General features: G+C 48.6%; 1 protein-coding gene across 5 annotated transcripts in view; it reads right to left on the bottom strand.

Annotated features, from left to right (window-relative positions):
* Nucleotides 1-25,545, bottom strand: part of DCTN1 (dynactin subunit 1) — a 64,533-nt gene extending 38,988 nt beyond the window's left edge. For 3 of the 5 annotated variants that reach the window (XM_088660766.1, XM_088660765.1, XM_088660769.1), the window contains exons 1-3: nt 14,203-14,495; nt 4,159-4,407; nt 1,185-1,263 (exon numbers count right to left, since the gene is read on the bottom strand). In XM_088660766.1, coding sequence (XP_088516892.1) covers nt 1,185-1,263; nt 4,159-4,407; nt 14,203-14,235 — 361 coding nt within the window. In that variant the 5' untranslated portion in view covers nt 14,236-14,495. Of the gene's footprint in view, nt 1-1,184; nt 1,264-4,158; nt 4,408-14,202; nt 14,496-25,370 lie in introns of those variants that run through there. The other 2 variants (XM_088660768.1, XM_088660767.1) reach the window with 2 other exon arrangements.
* Between the last annotated feature and the right edge of the window lie 3 nt (nt 25,546-25,548).

Raw genomic sequence — 25,548 nt, forward strand, 5'->3', positions numbered from 1 at the left:
CACATGGTTTGTGATGCCCTCTCTCTGCACAGCAATGAACCTGGCAAGGCTCCTAGGAGTCCCCTTTCATTCCTGATACTGTCCTGTAATTAATGCTTGATCGGTCATTTGCCACTTGTCTTTACTGGATGTGTTCTGTGATACCGGCTGACTTACTGTGAATGTTAAAAGCTACTTTGGAGATGACACAATGCTTTAATGACGAACTCAGATGGCCCTCGCCAATCATTTTGAAGGCGAAACAGGGCCACCCACAAAGAAAACAAAAGGTTTTAGCCTACCAGGAAGAACCCCAAGATACAAATCAAGTGCCCCAAAGGAACAAAACAGAATACTTAAAAAAGAAGCAGGCTGCTTACTGCAGATGCACGCAGTGAAACCGATGTTAATGGTACTCTGGACTTGTGGAGAAGGGACACCAAGTTGGAGTGTAGGGTTTCTAGCAAATCAGCCAGCCAGCCCTGGCCTGCCCTCCCAGGGAGAGAGGGGTAGAGGGCGCTGCAAATCTCAGACCAATTTACCCAGCATGGGACACATCAGCCCATGTCCCTCCAGGGTTATAGGGAGCTTTGAGCTCTGTTGTAGCCTGAATGCTAAGGAAGGCAGAGGCTCCTGAAAAAAAGAGGGAGCTACAGCCAAGCAGAGCCCATGACGTCCTTTCCATCTGTTTCATGCCTGTGAAACTGAAAAGGCCTGCACCAAACATTGCAGCAGCCACCAGTTTCCATGGAAACCCTCTGGCAAAAAGCCATGCCGCCCAGAGTTCCATGGAGAAAACATGAAGGACAAGTCCAGAAACATTGACACCTTCTCACCTGCCAGCCTCACTCTTGGAGCCCAACCTTGTAAGATTAACCCGGCCACTTCCTACATCCCATGCCCTGGTCCTTAACCCGGGACAATCGTCACCTCCCTTTTCTGCCTGGTGAAGCTGGCTGCCTTCTCTTTCCCCTCTCATCTCCACCTGCCTATCTGGCTTCGCTGATCCAATGGGATCCTCTCTCCACGGAACTCCCTGCTCTTTAAGCTGCCTGCTGTTCAAATTCAGCTGCCAGGGAAAACAAGGTGCTCCAGCAGGAACCTCGCCAAATGCTGCTTGTCCCTACTATATTTACATGAACAGGCCAGTCAAGGATCCTGGAGCAGCCCTCCAGTACTGAGGCCAAAAGTCAGGAAGCCCCTACCTCTCTTGGGGACCTTCGAAGCGGAAGACTCCGGCGTTTCCGGGGACGTTGTTTCTGCGCCATCGTCAAAAACCTGGATCTGGTCAGATTTAACATTTTATATAAATTATTTATTGAAATACTTTTAGGTCGTATTTCAGGGCAGGCACCCTCAGCGAGGGAGCTTGCAATATATTAAATGCAAAGTGACATACATAAAATAAAATCAAAATGCTGGTTTTAAAACATGGACTGGAAGCAGATAAAATCATATCATTACAGCTCAGCTTAAAATAATTGCAACAGCAGCAGCATCATAAATCCATAAAAAAGGAAGTTGAAATAGGTGGTTTGTTAAAAATCAGAACTGACGGGGCCTCTCACACTTCAGCAAGTGAAGAGTTTTATTGATTTTTATTTGAAGAGTAAATAACCTCAAGGTGGCGCCCAATATAAAAACACTAATAATACACACAGATATATATTAGCACAGATCAAACAAGCAGCTAGCTGAGCATTATATAAATACCACTGGTACTAAGAGCATCAAAGCCCCAAAAGTAAACCCCTTTGAAACAAAGCCAGCAGGAAACACTGATTTTTGAGATCTTTCTGAAAAGCCTGCAGAGCTTCCCTCACAACGTTCTTGTTCCCAAAGAGCCTGTATGTGATGCGTGGGTTCAAATCAAGTTATGGACTTGGTGAGTGGGCCCCTGGAACCCAGTTGCTGCTTTCTAAAACAAAACCAACATGCCTGGGTTTTATAGACATGCTCTTGGTCAGAAGATCTAAGTTCAGTTGGGGTTCTTCATCTAAAACACACACCGCTTTTAGCACCCCGGGACTGCATGTGGAAAAGGGCTTGAGAATAAGATAGCCACCATACCTGATGCAATAGCACAGCTTCCCCATCTCTCGGGGGCCCTTGTCTACTGGCAGCAGAGAGGAAACACCTCCCAGTTCACACCCATTGCGTCCCACTTCCTGGGCCGCTGAAAGTCTTTACCAGACCTCCAGGCCCAGGGGTTCCTTCCCTCGCATGCTAAGTACATCAAGCATACATGACTAGTGGATTCTCTTCTCTCGGTCAACACCAGCACCACTCCAGAATTTTACAAATATAAGAATGGGTATTATTATTCCTTCTGAAATTTGTCTACCGAGCCCTGAGTCTCGTAAGTAAGTTTAGGTTTTTCCTTTTCTACTGCTACATACAGTATCTGACTTCTCCCTTATCCCTAGTCTTAATAGTTTGGAACTTTGGGTTTGGCTATATAATTTGGGCATCCCAAAGACACTGGCGGAGGAAGGGGGTGCGGTGGGCACGGTCCGCCCTGGGTGTCGTCCCTGAGGGGTGTGACATCGCCGTGCGGCCCCTGGGACACTCGCCGCAGGCGACACCCCCTGGGACGCTTGCCCCGCCCCTGGGTGCTGGAGCAGCTAGCTCTGCCTCTGCCCAAAGATTCTCCTTTTGTGCGCCAGTCAGCTTTTTCTGTGCAGGCAACACCCTTTGAGCAAGGGGAATGGAAGGGAAAAAACTCCCTCCGTGATTACTGAGGAGTGAGCTGGCTATTTCCCCAAGTTTAATATTAACCCACCGCTCTTGGGAGACCCACTCATTCAGGAGCAAAGAGGCACGGAGAGGCGGAGGCAGCAATGAGGAAGAGGAAGTGTTTCAGGCTAGCCCCTCCCTTTGTTCAACCTGCTAGTGCTGACCCCCTCCTGCAAGTGCAGCAAGGGTAGAAAAGGGGGTACTTATCCAAGGACTGAAGACCTTGGATAAGTGGTGTAGTTCAGCCCTGCACATTGGGGCAAACTCCCTTCCCCCCCCCCACCTCTTGCCAAAACACACAGAGCAGGGAACACCGCAAAGGCCTGGCCAACTGCTCCTAGCCTTCCTGTTCCCCCTCACTGGTTAATTCGTGCCCAAGAGCATGTGCAGATGATGCCACACGAGGCAGCTTCCAAATAGATGCCCAGCATTTGGTTCACCCAGCAGAACCTGTCAACCTGACAACTAACAGGGGCACGGAGGAATGCGAAGGTGGGAGCAACCTAACCCGGCCAGAGCCACAACTTGCTGCATCTTCGCTTCCCATCACCAGGAAGAAGCTGGACCTGAAGCAGCAACAACAGCCAGCTCCAGCTGCCAACAAGATTGCCATAGCAACAGATCTGTCAAGCAGCACCAGAAAATTCAGTGAGGAAATGGGAGAGGAAGCCCCAGCAGCCAGGCCTCCAAAAGGAAGGCCCAACGTTCAGCTGGAGGCTGCTCCAGGCAGAGGGTGTGGGCACAACTAAGGGCAGGAGATGGAGCACCATCTTCTGCACAACACACACCGAAATGGGCACGAGCTGCAATGGGGGGATTGTGCCCCACATCACTTGCCATCTGGGTTTCCCAGCTCAAGCATGAAACCATCTTGGGCCATCAGGCCTGAAGTCAACCAGGACCAGACGGCACTGGGACAGAATCGTTAACACATAAGCCAAGGCCAGCAGAAGAATAGAGGAGCCAGGATACCGCAAGCTCCCTAACTCCCCTATCTGACCTGTGGCTGCATCAGGACTTTGCAGCAAGTGCCATGGGCATGCCCCACTCTGCAGAATTAATCTGAGCTTGATAAGCACATGCCATTAAAATATAATTCTTCTAAGTTCTGCTCTGTATAACCACCCTTAGTGCCTCAGGACCAAGGGGGCAGTGAGTGGGGTGGGAAGGGGTAGGCCTTGGAGGCTTTGTGGGCACCAAGGGAAGACCTGAAGGCCACCAAGTTGGTGACTCCTATTTTAGGAGACACACAAGGGCACCAGAAAGGTTAAAACCACAGCTGCTGCTTGGAAACGGCTAGTGCACCTTAAGGGGGGTGGGGTGGGGAGAAACATTCTCCCTATCAAGTGTTGAGCAGAGCTTCTTTCCTAACCTACACTAGCACTGACTGAGATCGGTAAGACCCAGCCTTGCCACCAGGCGGCCACTGAAGAGGAAGCTTACCTGTGATTGTCGCACAAAGATGCCGTGGTTCTCCTCGCAGGTGAAGTACTTTCTGCCCTGCACCATGCCATCGTTCTTGCCTTTCGCTTCATCCAGGATGACGCCCACCCACTTCCCAGTGGCAAACAGCGTGGCACCCACATAGGCCACCGTCCCACGGTACCCTTTCCCGATGACTTCCACTCGAGAGCCCACTTTCAGGGGCTTGCCGCTCACTTCCACGCTCATCCTGGCGCTGGCGCTCGATGCCTGGGGAAACAAACAGGGAGAAGAAGCCAAGGGTCACTTGGTGCTTCTGACAACTGCAACGAAGCTCTTCTAGGCAAATCTGGACCCAAAGTATTGTTCAGTGCTGCAAAGGAGAAATCCTCCTCCTCTCTACACCGCAAAGACATGGCGGTGTTGAACAAAGGAGGCTAGTCAGAGTTTCTTCATAGATTTGAAATAAATGTTGAAGAGGGCAAAGGGCTGCTCAGTGGATTCTCTTACAATAGGACAAGAAACAGTGGAGATGAGCTGCTGGGAAACAGATTCCAGCAAATATGGGGGGGGGGGGACTTCTGAAATCCTCCACAGTGGGATGCGCTGCAAAGGGGAGCTGCACAATCTGGCTCCTTGCGAGCTTTCAATAGAAGACTGCATAGGACTATGACGCACAGGCCTGGACCCTCCCCCCCCCCATATTTTTTCTTTAAAAGCCTCAAGTAGAAGGAGGCCTGGCCACATGAGTCTCCTGAATGTTTCTGGTTCTATGGAAGCTGACTGGCAGCCCAAAAGAAAGCCAGAGGCATTAAATGGAAGCAATTGCAAGAATCTTTTTCAAGCCTCTTCAAATTGCTTCCAACTTCTGCCAGAGCAAAATGAAGATGGGAAGCAGCCTCTCAGCAATGCACGGTCCTTTCGCTCGAAATGCACAAAGTGGCAGTGTGTGGCCCAACCCCTCTCTCTTTGGGACCCAGAGCATTCCAAGAACCGCTGCAAGCCACCCTCTGTCCGGGCTGGAGCTCTTACATATTTCAGAAAGCTTACACACCGCTTGATGGGAGAAAACCTCAAAACAATAAAATCATCAATAAAGAAATGCATGGCAATAATTTAAAGCACTGAAAAATTAAAATCTACAATATAAGGCTCGACTAAACAAAAATGTTTTCAGCAGGTGCTGAAAAGAGTACAGCAAAGGTGCCTTCCTGGTATCAATAGACAGGGAGTTCCAAAGTGCAGGTGCTGCCACACTAAGAGATCCATTTCCTATGGTACAACTGAGGAATGGGCATTATGTGGCACCTATAAAAGGGCCAGTTCCGCATATCAAAGCAGTTGAGTTGGCATATATAGGGGCAATGTGATCTTGCAGGTAAACTGGTCCCAAATTGTTAAGGGTTTTACACAAATAGAAACACCCTGAACCTGGCCTGGGAGCAAATTGGCAACCAATCTCTTGCCTTTTAAGGCTATCTGCCACCTGAAGAACATCCTTTTCCTCCTCCAGTAATGCTACCTCCAGGATGAGAAGGTTGTGGCCTCTCTAGGCAGAAAGGCTCAATCTGGGCTATGAAAGTCTGGTGGTCTGAGCATCTGTAAAAAGAAAAAGCTCTGCAAATTGCTAGCATGGGATCAGTCTTTAAGAGACCAAGTGCCTGGATCTGTGTCTTCCAGAATGTGAAAGGAGCTCTTCCTCTCTCTCCTACTGGGAAAAATCTACAGCTTTGGCTATCCATCAATACCGTACTGAAGTCTAGACTATGTGCACCCGACCTGTTTTGCCAGCATGGAACCCTATTGGGGATGGTGTGTTCACAATGAAAGTACAGCGAGTCTGAAGAGGGGACTATCACCTGCGGCACCGCCTCACGGAATAGAATAATAGCACATAGCCAGGAATCCCATGGCTTGGCACCTGGGCGCAGATCTTGTAACAGCCTCACTCCCTTCCCAGTCCATTCCCCTTGTAGCTATATTATTATTATTATTTTAAAAAAACACCTTTTAATTAAATCCTCCCAGATGTGCTTCTTCCAAGAATCACAGGAAGGTGTTTTCTTCTAATGCAGGCATCCCCAAACTTTGGCCCTCCAGATGTTTTGGACTACAATTCCCATCTTCCCCAACCACTGGTCCTGTTAGCTAGGGATCATGGGAGTTGTAGGCCAAAACATCTGGAGGGCCGCAGTTTGGGGATGCCTGTTCTAATGCATGCAGTGACTGGTTACCACAGCAACAAATCCTCTGGAAAAACTGCCATAGGACCAGCCCTGAATCCACATGCCAGAAAAACCCAAGAACAGAGCTGACCTGTCCTTGCAAATCTATTCCACAACTATTGCCTCTACAGCTGCAATTCTAGTCATACCCAGTTGCTCAACTTGCTGGCCAAGGCTCGGTGTCCCAGCCCGCCCGATTCCTGGTCAACATGACTATACCAGAGTGCCATGGTCACACTGCCAGATGCCATCTTAAGCACTTGGAGAAGGAGCCAGAGATCCTGGGCCAACAGTTGGAAGTACTTCACCTAGGACTCTCATCTTCATGAAGCACCAAAATGCAAGCTGCAGTTTTTGCAACGGACAGGCAAACGGACATGCGAAGTCAGCCAGTCAGGGCTGGGATGGTAAGCAGCAGCCCAAGTGTGCCCTGTTTGCCTGTTAAGGAAGGCCTTGTCGTCTTCCCAGAACAGCTTCACCCAACACCCCTGACAAGACGCGGGGCTTTCTGGACTGCCTCTCTGCCTTCCTAGGAAAACTGCTGATGGGTTACATTCACAGTCGGCCTGACAAATGCAGGGACAGAGCTGCAAATGACTCAGTCTAGGGCACCAGGAAGTTTCGTGCACAAAATGGGAGCAATGCAAGGACAGCACCAAACGATGGAAAACATGACCAAGTGAAGGCTGGCTTTTTAAAAAAAACCTCTTCACAGATGAGTAAGAATTTTATGCTTTTTAAGGGTGGGTTGCAGAAAAGAGAACGCTACTTACAGAACGTTTTGGAAGACAATGCGTGTAAAATAACAAACTTGGTGGGGAGGGGAAACTTGTTGAAACTTGTTTTAGAAATGCAGCAATGCAGCTGCCCTGTCAAAGTCTCCTTCCCAACTCTGGGTTCGTGAGCCAAAAGCTTTAAAAAACAAGAAATTAGTCCACTTAAAATCCATAACTACTTTCTCGGAGGCAGACAACTGCAGACACCCAGCACCCACAACAGGCCCCAAGAGGGGAGGGGCCACAGTTGTTCTCCCTCCTTAAAATAAAAGACGGTGGCTGGATCTGCAGAGTGATGGGTCTGGCAGCAGCTTAGCTAAGGTGGAAATGCAATTGCACCAAGGCAGGGAGACATGTTCTTCCCACCAGGCTGTGTGATGGAAGGCACACTTAAAGGATTAAATGCTGGGCAGGAGAAAGAAAAAGCCATCCCCTCTTTACAGGCTCAAACAAAGAGGAGAGGAGGGCCTTTCTTGCCTTTTAAGTGAATTCCCACCCCTGTTCTCTGCTCACCAGGACACTTAGTTCCAGGGCATGCAGCACCACCTGTACTGGAAGAGTTTTAAGATGCTGTTATTGTTTTATCTTTTGGTGCTTGCCGCTGTGGGCTCCTTTGAGAGAATCTTAGAATATACATTTATTTATTTAACAAAATGTATATGCCGCTTGATTGAAAGAAAACCACAAATATGAAATAAACCATTGAAATCATCTGTAAAAACAGTTGAAAGCATTCCAAAGAAGATTAAATTCATCAGTAGCTAAAAAGAGATTACGGTAAATACATGTCATAACAACAGCACCGCCAGCACCCTGGGTGTTCTAGCCAAGGAATGCCATCATTCCTACAGCCTAGTGAGTTAGATGCCATTGGTCCCTTTACTGACAGCTGTGGGGCAAGGCATCCTTTGCCTGAGATTCCTAAAGAAGTTAGATATCTGGCTAGGGTGACACATACATGCCTTAGTTGCCTCATGGCTGATCTACCACAGTGTGCTTTCTGCCTGGGGCTGCTTTTAAGAAGTATCTGTAAACTCCAGCTTCTCCAGGATGCTATGGCAAAGCTTTCTGTTTGGGGGAGCATCTGACTGACCAAACAGCCTCATTGGCTTCCTTCTTGTTTCCAGACCCCATTCAACAAACCTAATCTGCTTGGAAGCAGGATGTACAATGGGCTGCCTGCCTTTTCACACTGTCACTCTTCATTATGGTATGTGGTCACATATGAGCTGAGCTGAGCTGTGTTTGGTTGGGACGCTGAAGAGGTCCTCTGCTATGGAACTGTTCCCACAAAGGCCTATCCTGATGCTTCTCCATCACAGGAGCAGGAATTCAGCAGGGCAATCTGCTAAGTTTTAATTTCCCTGGCATTTTAGTCTACACTGCTTTGTCCTCCGTATTTGCCATGAATTATTACAAGAAAGAAGATTCTGACTTAACATCAGGAAGAACTTTCTGACGGTGATAGCTCTTTGACAGTGGTACGGACTCCCTCAGAAGGTGGTGTGGACTCTCCTTCCTTGGAGGCTTTTAAGCAGAGGCTGGATGGCCATCTGTCATGGATGGTTTAGTTGCTATTCCTACAAAAACAATTATTACTCAGATGCTTTTCAACATTGAACTGCAAAAAGAAGATGCCTTACTTCCTAAGAACTACAGGTGTCTAAAATCTTGGCCTAATCTGGCAGCTGCCCCGTATCTATCCAATATTATTTATGAATCCTATAGATGGGCCCTTTCCAGAGCCTGATTTGATGCGATGCCTTCAGCTGTGTTACATGGCAAATTCTTACGTATACCAATCGAAGAGCGCTTTTGTCCATGCATGTCCAATAAGGTGGAATCTGTTATTCACATTCTTTTATTCTGTGAATTCTATAGTGAAGAACGATCGAGACTCATTTTACCCCTATTATCAAAATTCACACCCTTGCAATATTATCTGGAATTTCCCCCCGAAACATTATGCAAATTCCTTCTAGAAGATTCTTTGAGCTCAGTATCCTACGCTGTGGCCAAATTTTGCACCTTACCTATTAAAAAAACGTAAATATATTTTATTGAATAACATATTATAACAATTTGTCCTGCTCTCCGATGATGATATTGCTGCTACAGTTCTTAGTTAAATCTCTTATTCTTTTATGGTGTTTTATCCCGCTGGACCTGTATTTTAAGTATTGTATATTCAATTAGTATATTGACTGTTAAAACCCCATATCAGTCGTTATTATTGTTTATGTAGAGAATTACGCAGTATCTCTGGTTCAATATGCTGGCTGTTTGCCATAATAAACATTGACTGACTGACTGTTGCTATTCCTGGATTGCAGGGGGTTGGACTAGATGACCCTTGGGGTGCCTTCCAGCACTACAGTTTTATGATAACTGTATTTTATTGCAAGCCCCCTTGAGGATTTTAAATTAAAAAATGAAGTAATTAATAACAAAATGAGCAATACATTTTGGCAGAATACAGCTCAGGAGACAAACAAAAGTCAAATATCTGAGCTCTGTAGAAGCAGCTGTGCCTGTGAGAAACAGCAAACTGTGGCTGCTTCTTCCACCAGTGGGCTCTGGGGGTCCTGGAATAACAGGGAGCAGCTTCTGCCCAATGGGGCCAGTGAAGGATCCTGGGGACATGACTGAAGAGCAGCTTTAGCAGCTCTCACACAAGGATGCTTTTTATTCCACCAGCCACTAGTAGCACCCACCGGAAAACAAGCAAGTTCCAGAAAGGAGGATAATTGGGAAGGCAGGAGGAAAACCAAGAGAGCTGGGTTTGTTAGAGAGAAAAACCCTCAAGGCAGCCCAGCAAAGGCAAAGGCAAGGCAAGGAGAGATGGAGGAAGCTCGCTTCCACATTCAGACGGACAAAAGGATTTGGTCCTCCTCGGGGAGTATTATTCAGGTATCATTTTGGATGAGGCAATCCTAGCCTCTGCCCAACTTGAAGAGATGCTTGGTAGGGTGAACAAGCTGTTAGACTCCATCAGCATGTCTAAAGATGCCCCAGAAATGACGCCGGTGTATTAGGAGGCCAGGTACCATGAACTGCACAGGAGGTAGGGAACTCAATTCGGGAACCCACATAATGCATCTAGAGAAAACACAAGGGTGCCACAAAGCACATGGCAGTGGATACAACAAGGTGCCCTCCAGCAGTGGGAATGAGAGAGGGGTTCAACAGTACTGCCAATCACAGGACCCGCCACCTACCACAGAATCAGAGCAGCATTCCTCAGATGTCTAAACAAATCTCCCCTTTTCTGTTGAGCCCGAGAACCCGTCACTAGCCTGCCGGTTCACAGCGGGGTGGGTGGAATTGAGAAAGGAACAGCCACGACCCCGGCTTGGGCTCTAGGTCCCCTCTACCTGGCAAGTCACACTCAGGTTTTCAAGGAACAGAGCCTTCTCACTGGTTGCCCTGGTTTAAAGGAATGAGCTCCTGGAGGAGGTCTGTTCACAGCTCTCCCTCCGGGGCTTTTTAGGCACCTCTCTCAGGCTCACTTGTTCACAACAGCCTTTGGGCAGATGGCAGAAAGCTATTTATTTGTTATTTAAATCATCTCTATGCCGCTTCAGTTTACAACCAGTTATTAATAAACAGGACATTGCAAGCACTATAGGTACAAATGCAATAATAAGCTATATTTAAAGCAGCATGATTAACAGAAAAACATTATAATCTCTCAAAGAAAAACAGGACAAATGAAAATCAGGTACAAAAATACAATAGAAATCCCATATATAAAGATCATTAACAAAAGAAATTCAGTACAACAGAAGTTGCACCAACAGCTCCCCCCCCCAAAAAAAGTCCCCTATAACATGCGGGAGGCAGTGGAAGACAGGAGTGCCTGGCGTGCTCTGGTCCATGGGGTCACGAAGAGTCGGACACGACTAAACGACTAAACAACAACAACATCAAAACATGTTTTATGCTGCCATACTTGCTATTTAACTTTCAGAGGGATTTAAACTTCTTGCATTTTTATTATATATTTTTAATCTCACCCTAGCCTTTTCCACAAGTGTTCAAGGCAACTGAACACTTGTGAAAAAGACAGAAAATCCTTATATAAATACATAAAAATGAATGGGACCCCAGTGTTGCTCTGTGAAACTGAAATCTGGAAGATTCTGGCCTTCTCTTGGCAAAATCCTGATGCTTGACTCACAGTGAGTGCCTGTCCTTGGCTGCAGAAGCTCCCTGCCCTCTCCCCTTCAGAGCGGGGTTCATTCTCTTGGGCTGTCAATGCAGACACTTCCCCAAACATGCAAATCACATTCGTACTTCTGAAACACGCAGGCTCCAGTCTCTGCCACTGAAGTTCATTCTCACAGAAGACTGTGAAAAATACCGTAACTATCTTCCACACCAATTGAGCATTGCCTGCTTTGCTTGAAGGTAATGTGCTGCAGCTGCCATGTTGGTTCAAATTATCACAGGCTTCCTTCTTCCTCACTCCCAGAAACTGGAGTTAGTTTCTACTGACACCACAGCAGCTCAAACACCAGAGGAGAAGGCTATTTGTAGCCTCCTCCAAGAGTCTCTTTGAAGTACAAAGTCTGAGGAAGCCCCTCAGCTCTACAGCCTGCCCTGCCACCCACCCCTCCAATAAGAAGAGGCAAGGATGCAGGATTGAAGCATCTCCCGCCTCCAGTTTAAGTCATGGACAGACTCATCTGGAAGGAGGAGGAGGAGAAGAAGCAAAGCTCCCTTTGCACTAATCCTCATTATCAACAGCCATGTAATACCAGAGGGCTGCCATCTTCCCTCCTCACCAAAGGAGGAGATTACTCAAGTATTAATAACTGGCTTGTCACCCAGTGACAGAATGGGGATGGCTGCTGTCTCATCAAAGGCGATTGGAGCAGCACAACGAAAAACCAAAGCAGCCAGAGCTGCTGTCTGTGTGGGAGAAGCCCTCACTCTGCTCAAGGACCAGGCTGTCCCTGACATTCGCTTGGCCTGAGTTTTAGAAAAGGGGAGCAAGGCAGTGTGAAAGGAAGGACAAGGTGATGGGTGCAGGGAGGCTCCAAGGAGAGGAGCTCAAGAGCACGAAAAAAAGGGTGCCCAGCCCTCAAGGGAGGAGCGCAAAACTGAAAGCCCACAGGAAAACAATTTTCCAGGTCAGCCAAAGAATGCAGAAGAGCCAGAAAGTCTAAACTGCCCCTCCCCCCAATGTCCCAAAGTGCAGCCACCAATCCTGGTACAACTTAAACCAGAGAGCTGGTGCAGCACAGTGGAGAAGGAAACAGCAGCTACTGCTGCAGACCACTCGAGCCAACAAGCCAAGCCACATTCTACGACCACTAGCAAGGCACGTTCAATGCAGGACCAACGCAGGGAACTGAGTCAGGTCACGTGTCCATTGAGTTCAGCACCGTCTGCATGGAATGACAAAAGCTCTCCAGAATCTCAGGCAGGAGTCTGGAAATGCTGGGGATTGAACCCTGGCCCCCTGCCCTCAAACCTACGGTCTAGCACTGCACTAAGGCCCTTCCCCAACCAGCCAGCATCAAGCCCTTGCCAAAAGGAACACTCAAGTGAAGGCCTTTCCTTTCAACAGGCCCACAATGGACCTTGCCTCTGGCGAGAGACTGACCCAGTTTGGGCCTATGGGGTGGGAGGATTCCAAACCCGGAAGACTATAAAAACCACAGCCCAGGCAGCTGATACAGCCTCCAGAGGCTGTGCTTGAAAGAACGCAACAGACCCAGAGGCCTCCTAACTGACTGCCCTGCTCAGGAGGCAGCCAACATGAAACTCCAGTCCCTGCCAGCCCCTTTCAGAGATGGAAGAGGAAGGACAGGGGAAGGCAAGGAACAAACCCTTGCAGAACCAACCACAAGCTCACTTCTCAGACACCAGAGCCTGGAGGGCAAACATTTTGCACTCCCAACACTCAGATGAGCCCCAAAGACAACCCCTTCCACCTGCTTTGGGGCCTCCATGGAAACTAGCCAGGGTAACTGCAGAGAAGCCGAAGGACAAAGTGGCCTGGCCACCAGTGAAGGGCCACAGCTGAAAGGCTGAACACCTGCCTTGCATGCAGAAGGTCCCAGGCTCAATCTCCAAAGGCACTTCTCTGGGTAGGGCTGAAACCCTGGAAACTGAGCTCCTGCTGCCAGTCAGTGCTGCGGCTGACGGACCAATGGTCGGACTTGGTATAAGGCAGTTTCCTATGTTCCAACGAAGAACCAACGAGAAGCAGCGGCAAGAAAGGCCTCCCTGGGAATTGGTCTGGGAATTGCACATGCTTCCTTCCAGGGGAGCCACAGACGGCCTCCTCTCCTTCCAGGGCTTGCAAAGGTGAAGGAAGACACAAAGGTGGCCACTCAGCACCCCCTCAGCACCTTAAGCAATAACAAGCTCTTGGCCCAGCAGCAAGGATGCTCAAAACGCATTGCCTGACCAGCCCAACATCTTGTGTGTCACTTCAGCCCTCCCGGGGGGGGGGGGGGTAGGACAGGGCAGGGTGGGTGCAGAAAGAGAACAAGAACAAAATGACAAAGGGGGGGAAACTCCAGAGAAAGGCCCCATTGTGAGGCTGGTTCCGAGTTCTGCTGCGGAGTCTGCAGCTGATGCCCAAACTGCAATATGGTGGAAGAGGGGGCTCTCAAAGACCATTTGGAAAGGAGTGAGGGGGGGATAAAGGAGGGGATGCAGGTGGGAGCAAGTGGCTGCTGGGGGGGGGGAGAGAAGGGGAAAGGAGACCAGAAGCTTTGCATTCGAGAGCCCTGGGAAAACTCACCATCACCAGAGGCTCAGCTGACACCTCCTTACAGTATCAGCAGCAATTACCAGGAAATAACAGTGGCCCATCTCCATCTAAAGGGCTTGGCTAGCAGGGAAATTCAGCCAACAACACAGCTTTCCTTAACATCCATGGCACGGAGGCACGATTCATGGCAGGAAACCGGCAAAGGAAACCCACTCTCAGTCTCTCACCTGCAGGCTCCCCTTGCAACAGATTGCATCTAGAGATCCTGTACCTCCAGGGGCACAGAGCGCAGCCCAGGCGTGGAGCGGCCAATGGCTGCCCATGTGTCACTTACCCGGCTGTACGTGTGCCTCTTGGTCTGGGCCATGCTGATGTTTTTCCTCCCAGCTTTAATTATCTCTGAAGAGGCTGGTCTCGGCTCATGGCAGGGGGCTCACCAAGGAGGATCCTGCTCCTATGTTGCAGAGGAGGCTTCCATGCCCACGCCCTGAGCCACCCTCTCCCTCCAGCCACACAGGGAGAAAAGAGCCCTTTTGCTGACAGAGAGGCGTCTTTAAGCCTCCAACACACAAAAATCCAGCCCAGCTGATGGAGACTCACTCTGCAGTGCTGCTCCAGACTTGTCACAGATTCTGTCAGCCCACTGGGTCCTAATGCTAGACCGTTTTGCTCCCAGAAAGGAAGAGCAAGATGCTTGGTGAGGCGGAGCGGAAACGTGAAGGTTGCAGAGCACACCAGAAGCACCCACCAGCCCAGATTCAAGTCGCAGGCTGAGCTCCACTTTGGTCCTCTCTGTCTGGAATAGTCTGGGGAACAGCCCTACGTGACACAAAACGCGCCCTCAGGTATGCCACTTGGAGCTCTGCCTGTCCTGATCACCCATGTGCACCCCCTTCCCATTGCTGGCTCCCAGAAGTGCACTTAGGCCACCTCTCCTGGGCCTTTTTTCCTGCTGCGAAGGAAAAAGAGGAACAGGAGGGAAAGCAGAGAAGAGTAGCCAGCAGCAGCAGCAGCAGCAGCAGCAGCCCTGCTAGCCAAGGCTCCCCATCAGATCTCAGGCAAGATGGCAACAAAGACCCATCTCAACTGCTCCATTGCCTGACACAGCCACACAGGGCAGGAGGTGAGGGGCAGGCAGCTCAAGAGTTAACCATGGCTTGCTCCGAAATCAATCAGTCTCCTTCTCCTAGACCATCTGCCTCATGACATCCAGAGCTACCTGGGGAAGGGAGGCAGCGACTGGAGATTCTGGCAGGACGAGATTCCATCTGCTGCTAACACCCTAAGGAGCCAGTGTCCTCTGAAACTGGTCCTGCAAAGCATCTCAAGGCTCCACTACGGTAGGTGAACCTAAACAGCAAACACATTCCACCAGGCCTGACTTCTGCCCTAGTGAGGGTCCTCTTTAAAATGTCCTGGTTAGAAGCAAGGGCTGGGATTCATTTTTGCCGATCAGAACACTAGGAGGTGCTTCCAAAAGTAGGCAGCAGTTTCTAAAAAAAACCACTACTCTATACTTAGGCGGCTGCTGCTGCTGCTGCTCCTCTTATCTCCTTTGCCACCTCCTCCTCTAGTTCCACCTCCAGGCCTTCTGCCATGCTGCTCCTGGTGCGTGGAAGAGTTTCTCACTGCCAGCTCGGCTCCTGAACCATCCCTGAGCAGTGCTCCTCTGCTACCACCTGACTCTTCCATACCTACTGCTGGCCAATAAATCCATAAACCAAACAATCCATTCCCTGCTCTCATCATAAATACAAGATCCCTCCCCAATCATTTTGCCTCTATTAAGACCTCTGCTTCCACTCCTTGCACTCCTTGGGCACTGATGGCACAAAACTGTTAAAACTAGTAGAAGAAGATCTGCAAGACCATCACAAACCTGAACTATCTCACGATTTGGGTGGGAACAACTTAAGAGAAAACCAACAGTGTCTCTCATGGCAGGAGATTCAGCACCACCTGAGGAACAGCTGAGAGTGGGGGGACAATTGTTGCTCAGTGGCAGAGCCCATGCTTTGGATGCCAGAAGGTCTCCGTTTCGATTCCTGATGTCTCCAGGAACTTAGACAGCTGCCTTATACTGCATCAGGAAATACACTACTTTGCTGACTGGCTCTCCAGGGTTTTGAATAGGATGCCCTTCCCAGCCCTACCTGGAGGTGCTCTGGGTGAAGCCTGGGACCTTCCGCCTGCCAAGCAGAAGCTCAGCCACCGAGCTAAAGCCCTGCAATTGCTGGGAAAGATTCCTGCTCAAAACACTGGAGAGCTGATGCTGTGAACAAGACGGGCACCTGGCGGGTGAACTCAGCTGACTTTCAGGTTTACTTTGCCCAGGAGTGAAGCCTATGGATTGATTAAATCTGCATATAATTATTACAAATTAATAGGCAACTGTTTTGTTTTTAAGATTATGGCCCTAAGTGTCAGCACCAGCACTACCTTAAGAAGACTCTCCCCTCTCATGTATGAGAGCAGGAGCGATGCCTCTTTCCGAGTGGTGCCAACATCGCCTGTTAAAAATAACCATTGTTGTTCTTGCGGCTGCTTTCAAACCTGCTGCCCAACTGACCATGTGAAGACTTATTTATCAATTAACCTGACTGATGACAGGAGTGACCTGCACCCCTGTTCAAAATGACAAACTTCAAAGAGTTGGCAGATCCAGAAGTAACCCCAAGGCCTCAGATTCATGCAATACCCCCTATAAGGGGGGAGGAAGAGGAGGGAAGAGGCACAGGGCATCCTTGGGACTTTGTGTGGGAAATGGGCACACTGGCAATTCCTCTTAATAGCTCATCAGCACACTTGACCAGGAAGCGCTTCCATAATCTTTTATGACACAAGGTGATATTTTAGAACACCTTGAGCTGATAAAATCAATGTGGTGGTTTCCCCTACAGTACTTAACGTAAGAATGCACCTGAGGTTACTCTGGGAGGCAACCGCAATGTGTACAGAAACTTCCATCCATCAGACATGCTCATAGAGTCTGACAATCAACTCATGTGATTTATTTCTCTTGCCACATGAAATGATTACATAAGCACAACAAATAAGAACTGTGAGGAGGGCCGGCCCATGCAGGGGCAAGGGGAGGTGATCACCTCAGGCAGCAGGATCCACAGGGGCAGAAGATCCTGATACGGATCTTCACTCGCCAATGGGGTTCACCTCAGGGGCCAAAATGTATTGGGTTGGACCTGACTGTGAGATCAGTATTGATGATGATGATGATGATAAATGGCTCATACTTTCTCTGGCACCACATTCCCCATCTCTTTACTCTCAACCCAGTCTTTGTCAAAATCTTGCAAACTCCATCCTTTCATCTACTGGGTATTTCTATAAAGTCTTGTCATTAATGTTCTAAAGGCTAGAGAGAGAAGAAAACACCAATGCATGCAATGCCATTAGACCTGGTTGCAACCAGAAACCCGCAAAGCACCCAAACGGTCTCCTTTGAATGTCTGCTACCTCACCCCCCCCCAAACTCCATCTTAAAATTCTTACCCAATGGAGACAGGGATGGTTTGAACGTCAGTCTTTCTCTCCACAGCCGCCCTCCCCGCTTATCATCTATTCCAGCTTGATGAAGAGTTCTGGGGAACTCAAAAGCTTGCACATTATTTTGTGACATTTTGATAAACTTTATAAAGGTATTGCCCTGATACATACTTATGGGCCAACACGGTACCTTTATGACTCGACCATTAAAAAAAAATTCTGTTGTTTCGTACTAGCCTAGAAAGCTCTGCCTTATTTGACCATCTGGCTGCAGCTCTCTACGAGGGGGGTCTCAGGTAGAGAGGGAAAGCCTTCCCCATTACCTGCTGCTCTCTGATACTTTCTACTGGAGATGTCAAGGGCTGAACCTGGGGCCTTAATAATAATATCAAATTTTATTATTGATACCTTCTGCATGCAAAGCACCTGCTGTGTCACTGAGCTTCAGTCCCTCACCCCCACCCAAACATTCACATGTGCCACCAGTAGAACATAAGGGATGTTTTACAAGCGCAAAATGATGCATGCTGGGGTAAAATATATTAATTTCACATATACACTCATGGGGCCTGAACTGGCAGTGACTGACCAGGAACAAGAGCTTAGGGTTGTAGCAGAGCGCTGATTCAGCTTGAATCAACGGTTGTCATTGTCCGGCTTTCCCTTCTTTCCTTTGAACTGATTTGGGCACACACACAAAAATGGTTCTTCTTTCTACTTTAAACAGACAGGTGAATCTTAACTTCTACAAATAAAACAAATGATTTATTATTTAGAAAAGTTATAAACTGCATAATAACCCCTCAAGTAATGCGCAGATAGAATTATTGATAAAACATAGCTAAAATAAAGCCATAAAGCAAGAAAAAAACAAAGATACATAAAATCATCACCATTAGAAACAAAGATAACAATCAAGAAAACTTTATAATAAATGTAAGCAACTAAATCATGTCTTTGTTTCTGGTTTGCTGCAACAGAAAAGTTTTCAGCAGGAGCCATCTGAAACCACAAAGGGCACCTGCCTCATGTCAACAGGCAGCGAGTTCCGGAGTGCAAGTGCTGCCACACTGACAAATGCACAAGCAGACAGTCCTTCGCCTACAGAAAAATTAAACTCACTGCCCAACCCTCACAGAGACAAAGCAGTTAAGAAATTAAGAAGAGCTGGCTCAGCCCAAAGCCAGATCTGTTAGGCCAGGATCCTCTTTCCCACAGAGGCCAAGCAGATGCCTGGGTGGGAAGCCCACAAGCAGCACAGGAGCGCACCAGCTCTCGCACTCATGTTCCTCAACAGCTGGTATTCCCTGGCAGGCTGTCTCTGGTCCCCAAGGAAGTACACAATCCTCTGCAACCAGCAGCCACTGATAGCCCTGTCCTCCATGTTGTTGTGGGCATCTGTCCATCTTGGCAGGCAATGGAGGAGTATGCCTTTGAGAGTGAAGCTGAACTGTTGGCAGGTTGCAGCACTTGCTGTGGCTATAGAGACCGATACTGGAGAGACATGTGTTGTTGCAGCCGGGACAGAGAAAAGCATCCAGTTGTGCTGCTGCAGATGCGCCAGGGCGTTTCTTCTCTCTGAGCTCCTCCCAGCGGCCATTTCTCCTCTGGTCACTGCTGTGGATACAAGACCCGACTGTCTGTCTCCAGGCCCTGTGATTGTCTACAAGGGATTCCCACATGGCAGGGTTGATGTTGTCACCCTTCATGTCACACTTGCAGACATCTTTGTAATGCAGAGTTGGTCTTCCAATGGTGTCTGGTGCCTGGAACCAGCTCCCCGTAGATCATGTCCTTGGGGATCCTACCATCTTCCATTCTGTGGGCATGACCAAGCCAGTGTAGAGGTCGCTGAGGCAGGAGTGCGAACATGCTGGGAATGTGTGCTTGGGAGAGCACATCTTTGTTTGAGGTGTAAGTTGCAGGTGTAAGTTGCCACTGACTCACTTCCATACAGCAGTGTGCTCAATGCGCAAGCTTGGTAGACCTTCCCTTGGTATTGTCCTCCACGAATTTCGTCCAATCCCCATTAAAGCTGAGCTACACAGTTAAGCATCCAAGGAAGCAGGGATTCCTTGACTGGTGGCATTTACAACCTGCACACAGGAAAGGCATCTGCAGTCTCCAGATTGGAAGAGGACTTAGCTGCTGCCACACTAGGAACTGGGAGAGCAGAGTTCGAAACCCCATTCCGCCATGCAGCCCACTGGGTGGAAATGGGGAACAGAAATAGAATACTACTGCCTCAGAAGGCACGTGGGACATACATCAAAAAAGGTTGAAGGGACTGGTCCAAACGACTATCAGTCAGCTGCCTCTGAGGCTGGGAGATGCAGCTGCACAGAACTGGGATCACAAGGACAGCAATTTGATTTAGGAAAAAAGGCAGCCTTGCACAGGGTCATCTTATGGCCTAGGTGGACCTCAAGCAGCCCCTCATTTCCCTACTCTGTCATATTCACAGAAGGGCAACAAGGGAAGAGGTGGATATTAAGTGGCTCATAGGCTGTTCTCAGTACGTTTCCGAGCACAATTCAAAGTCTTGGTGCTGACCTTTAAAGCCCTAAATGGCCTCGGTCCTGTTTACCTGAAGGAGCGTCTCCACCCCCATCGTTCAGCCCGGACACTGAGGTCCAGCTCCGAGGGCCTTCTGGAGGTTCCCTCACTGTGAGAAGCAAAGCTACAGGGAACCAGGCAGAGGGCCTTCTCAGTAGTGGCACCAGCCCTGTGGAACGCCCTCCTAGCAGATGTCAAGGCAATAAGCAACTGTTTTACTTTTGAAAGACAAATGAAGGTGGCCCTGTTTAACGAAGTTTTTAATGTTTGATGCTGTATTGTTTTTAATATTCGGTTGGAAGCTGCCCAGAGTGGCTGGGGAAACCCAGCCAGATGGGCGGGGTATAAATAATAAATTATTATTATATATTATTATTAATATCATTATTATTATTCTCGTCTCTCCTGCTGCAGGTGCCTGGTTCCTCTTCCCCCTTGCTCCCTAGCCGGGTGGTGCTGTTACTGAATAACTTGACTGTTGAGGAAGGAACTGGCCAGGCATGCACTACTGAGAGTGGCATCCTACCCAGAATCTTGCAATGGGCTGATGTGGGACTGCCTTTATGTTTGATGGGGAAACTGCAGCTAGCACATGATGTGGCAGCAGGGCTTGGAGCAGAGGCTGCTGCCTGTCTATTCAGAATACCATTCCTCAGGTAAGTGCACTGGTCATCAATAGGCTACCAGGCCAAATTTAAGGTCTTAGTGCATGATGCCCTAAATGCTTGAGACAGGATATCCCAGAGATTCGCCTTGCCCCCTTTTTACCTGCTGGCTCACTGAACTCATCTTATGTCAGCCCAGTGGCACCTGCATTATGGAACATGCTGCCCACTGAAGTTAGGCTCCAGCACAGCACACATCTTGTCAGAGGGTTAAAAGAAAAAAAAGAAGGATGAATTGACTTGTTGGCAGTATCCAGTTTTTCTTTGGAAAAATTCTCTCTTTTTTCTCTCTTTTTATTTGTTGTATTTTTATTGTCGTTTTATACACTGTAATATTCAGTAATGTTTAGCTGCCTATAAATATTCATAATAACAATAACCACTGAAGTGTGAGTTTCCACCAGGTCATCCTCCCCCATTGCCCCCCTGCCACAGGAGCAGGGCTCCCTGCTTCTGGTCCAGGCTCCTCACCGAAGGAGAACCGTGATCCACTTGGCACTAGGACCCTGCTGAGTCAAGCTGTGCACATTTGCGCGCTGACAAACTGCACCATTTTACCATTTCAGCAGTAGCTGGAGCAGCTCTGCCAAGGGATTGGGGCTGCAGTGCCTTCAAGAGCACAGAAAAGGGGCTATTTGAACAGATGCCCCCTGACGCCCATCCAGATGCTTTCTCGTTTCTTTTTTCCTTTTTTCCTTTTTGCAGCTTAAACTGGAGCAACCAAAGCTGCAAATCAATATATCTGAAACACTTCATTGAAGGCGTAACCATAGCAACACACCAAGGATCTGAGGATGCTACTGTCTGGTAACAAGGAGGTTAGTCTATTTCGAGTTCAAGATCATATTCATATGAATGCGTCACCCACGACCCCATCATTCCATAGTCAACCCCTTTCACCTGACTAGTATCAGATAGCAGTGAAGCAGGTGAGACACGTGCCGGAAGAGAGGTCAAAAGCTGTTCTGTAAGTACTTGATCACACTACTTCTATTCTCCAGAGTTCAAAATCTCCTACTTAAACTGCTGCTCTCTTTGGTATTCTCATGAGATATAGTGGTTCTCTTGTTCTTCAGTATTAGGCTCATATATTGGAATTAAATTTCGGTTTCCTTCCATCTTGCTTTGCCTTCTAATGTTTGGCCCAAGCAGCTTAGGGAGCCAAAGGGAAAAATATTTTCCCCCATCTAATTTAACAAGCTGGCTCCATCGCCCTGTAAGCATGAGATGCTCAGGAGCAAATGTCGCAGCAATCTCTTCCCAGCAGTCACTGTATACGGTATTTCAGAGACGCTCAAGAGAAGAGCCTTTCTGAACCTGATCAAAGTTCCTTCTATTCCAAGATCCCGTTTCCAACAGAAGCCGGAAGGTTATTTCTTTATTACATTTATATCTCACCATTCCCTCAGGGAGTTCAATGTGGCATACATGGTTCTCCCCCTCCTCATTTAATGCCCGTAACAATGCCATGAGGTAGGTTAGCCTGAGAGCCAGTGACTGGTCCAATGTTGCCCAGGGAGCATCATGGCCGAGTGTGCATTCAAACTCTGGTCTCCCGGGTCCTAGTCCAGCGCACTAGCCACTACAGCCCCCTGGCTCTCAGATGCCCCAAGGAGAAGCCTGTCACAGAGCATGAAAGCAACCTCCCCAGATGTCAGCAGCAGCAGGCAGAGGGAGGGTGAGGAAGATGTGGTCCTCCAGACATGATTCCCATTAGGGAGCATTTTCTCCATTTTTGGTCCATATCTCACTAGAGGATCAGGACCAGCAGCAGAACCCAGCCAGCAGCGGCCCATGTTGCTGCCAGAAGGAAGCCACTCCAAGTGAGCTCTCCCAACCAGCAACTTCAAGCCGCCCACATCATGTCAGCTGCTCAGTGGCAGTTACGCCACGAAGGACCTAAGTGTTCAAAGAAGTCATCCTAGTCCACCGAAAGAAGCAGGCAGGTCCCAGCAAAGATGCAGCACTCTTGGCCAGCGCTGCGCAATTCCTGCAGGCGCCAGCAAGGAACAGACGAGCAGAGCAAAACAATACAGTTTCTGAGCACCTCCTTGTAGAGTTCTGCCCCCATGAGGTACAGGATGTATTTGGCATGCAGCTTCTCTTGTGTAGAAAAACTGGGTGGAGCTGCTGAAGGAAAACTTTAAAGCACACGGAACCGGCTTCCCTCTATCGCAAGAAGCAAGTCCTACAATTGCTGACTTGTCGCTGCACAGCTGATGCTAGCAGCCTCCCAGCGAAAGCTCAGTTGCCTGCGTCTTTGTCATACTAGCTGATTTGCTGCCAAAGAAAAGCCTTTGGCCCCAAAGGTCTGTTCACCGACATCAGCTACGTTTCCGAGCACAATTCAAAGTGTTGGTGCTGACCTTGAAAGCCCTAAACGGCCTTGGCCCAGTATACCTGAAGGAGCGTCTCCACCCCCATCATTCAGCCCGGACACTGAGGTCCAGTACCGAGGGCCTTCTGGAGGTTCCCTCACTGCGAGAAGCAAAGCTACAGGGAACCAGACAGAGGGCCTTCTCGGTAGTGGCACCCGCCCTGTGGAACGCCCTCCCACCAGATGTCAAAGAGATAAACATTTAGAAAACATCTGAAGCCTGTTTCCCTGTTTAGGGAAGTTTTTAATGTGTGACATTTTAATGTATTTTAATCTTTGTTGGAAGCCACCCAGAGTGGCTGGGGAAACCCAGACGGATGGACAGGGTACAAATAATAAATTGTTGTTGTTGTCACATCCATTCATCAAGAAAAAAGTTATCCTTAGTGGAATCTGCCTCTTTCCAACACCCCGTAATTTTGTAGACTCCCCATTTTTGAGTAGAGTCCCTTTAACAGGGTGTTTGAAGATTACCATGTGCTGACAAAATATGTGAGGAAAGAGTTTGCTTGACTGTTCAGTTAAAAATTGAGGGCAGGAAACTAGCACTTGGGGAGGGGGGGGTGCAACAAAACCTGCCATCCAAACAAATGCCCACCTTTAAAATGTTAGGAATAGAGCAAATGAGACATTACAGACACAAGTGGCAGTCTAAAAAAAAATCAGATTCCCCCCCGCCCCAGCAGGAGAGACGAGAATAATAATAATATTCTGTCATCACACTGAAGCATGGGAAGAAACACCCAATCCAGCCCACAATGCAAACATCTCCTGTTGGAGCCCAGACTGAAGGTCAAGGAGGAAATGGTGAGTGAAGCGAACCCTGCAGGCAGCACAAGATTTCCTCCCCACATAGCAAAATCCAGTGGGGGTTAAAAGGAAGAGGCTGCAGTGAAAAGTGTGCAGGAACCTCAGGAAAGAGAGGCAGTGGGAAACGGCCTCTGAATGCAGGTTAGATCCATTTGCTCCAGTGAGCCAGAATGACACCAAGAAGAAAGTTTGGGAATTTGTCCACCACTTCTAAGGCCAGCCAGATGGGCGGGGTATAAATAATAAATTATTATTATTATAATTACCCATGCCAGGGCCGGATTTAGGTTTGATGAGGCCCTAATCTACTGAAGGTAATGGGGTCCTTTATATGTCCAGCTGTCCTGTCCACAACAAATTGCCACTGTTTTTTGTGTTGAATATATGCTATATGGTCATTTATGGACCTAAGAGGTATCTAAAGCTATTTGCACATCACAAAATATGTATTTTATCGAAGTAATTGTTGAACTGAAATATAATTAAGAAGAAGTATATTAATAGTGAAATACTTTTTTTTCCTTTAAATTTTTCTGGGGCCCCCACGAGAGTGGGGCCCTAAGCTGTAGCTTGTTTAGCTTATACCGTATGTACATAAATCCGGCACTGTGGCCCCTGCCTCTTGTGGGAGAGAGTTCCATAGCTCCACACTGCACTGCCTGAAGGATGACTTTCCCTCCCTGTCCTGAATCAGTTTGTTGGATGCCCTCGAGTTCGAGAGAAGGAAAGCTTTCCCTGCCGGTCCACTTTCTCCCTGCTCTGCATCCCTTCATAAATTTCTATTGCCCCCCCCCTCCCCGCATTTCCCTTAAACCAGGGGTCAGCAAACTTTTTCAGCAGGGGGCCGGCCCACTGTCCCTCAAACCTTGTGGGGGGCCGGACTATATTTTTGGGGAAAATATGAACAAATTCCTACGTATGCCCCACAAATAACCCAGAGATGCATTTTAAATAAAAGCACACATTCTACTCATGTCAAAACACGCTGATTCCCGGATTTAAAGGCGATTGGGCCAGATCCTTAGTTTGCCTACCCATGCCTCAAACCCCACGGAGATGCCTTGACGGCCCTGTTGAGTTGGGGTGTGTGTGTGTGTGTGTCGATTTTAAAAAATAATATATTTATTAAGTTTTCCATCTTATGATAGTAAATACATCCTTATAAAACTCTTTCCTTATTTGCTCACGCGAGCTGTCGACTTCATCCTGCCTCATGGTTTTTTATAATTCCAATTTTACCTCGTACCGTTTGTACCTTTCCCAATTTACGTTGCCCTCCTTCATTTTATCACATTAATTTTTTTGGGGGGGGGAGGCGCGGTTAATTTCATTGGACACAGCTTGTACATTGACAAAAAAGTATTATTATTATGATCATCATCATCATGGGGGGGGTTGAGCCCCGGTCCCTCCCCCCCCCCGGCTTCCCGCCTCCCCTGAGACTCCTTGTCTGCTGCTTCTGGCGGACAGCCCTGCGAGGTAGGCCGGGGTCGCTCTCCCCCCCCCTCCCGTGACGCCCGGCGAGGGACTGTCGCCTCAGACTCCCGAGTCGGGACCCCCCTCCCTCCCTCCCTCCCCCCCCTCACTCACCGGCTCCCTCTCTCCGCCGCCCCGGCCGCCGCCCTGTCAGCCAGGCCCCCCTCCAGGCTGCCCTCTCGCCGCCGCTCGCCAAGCCCCACAAGCAACTCCCGGAACTTCCCACGACAGGCGCCGCGCAAGGCAGCTCCCCGCCGAGAAGGCCCCTGGTGCCCGCCAGACTCCGCGCAGG

The sequence above is a fragment of the Zootoca vivipara genome, chromosome Z1, assembly GCF_965207765.1.
Source record: "Zootoca vivipara chromosome Z1, rZooViv2.hap1.1, whole genome shotgun sequence".
NCBI lineage: Eukaryota > Metazoa > Chordata > Lepidosauria > Squamata > Lacertidae > Zootoca > Zootoca vivipara.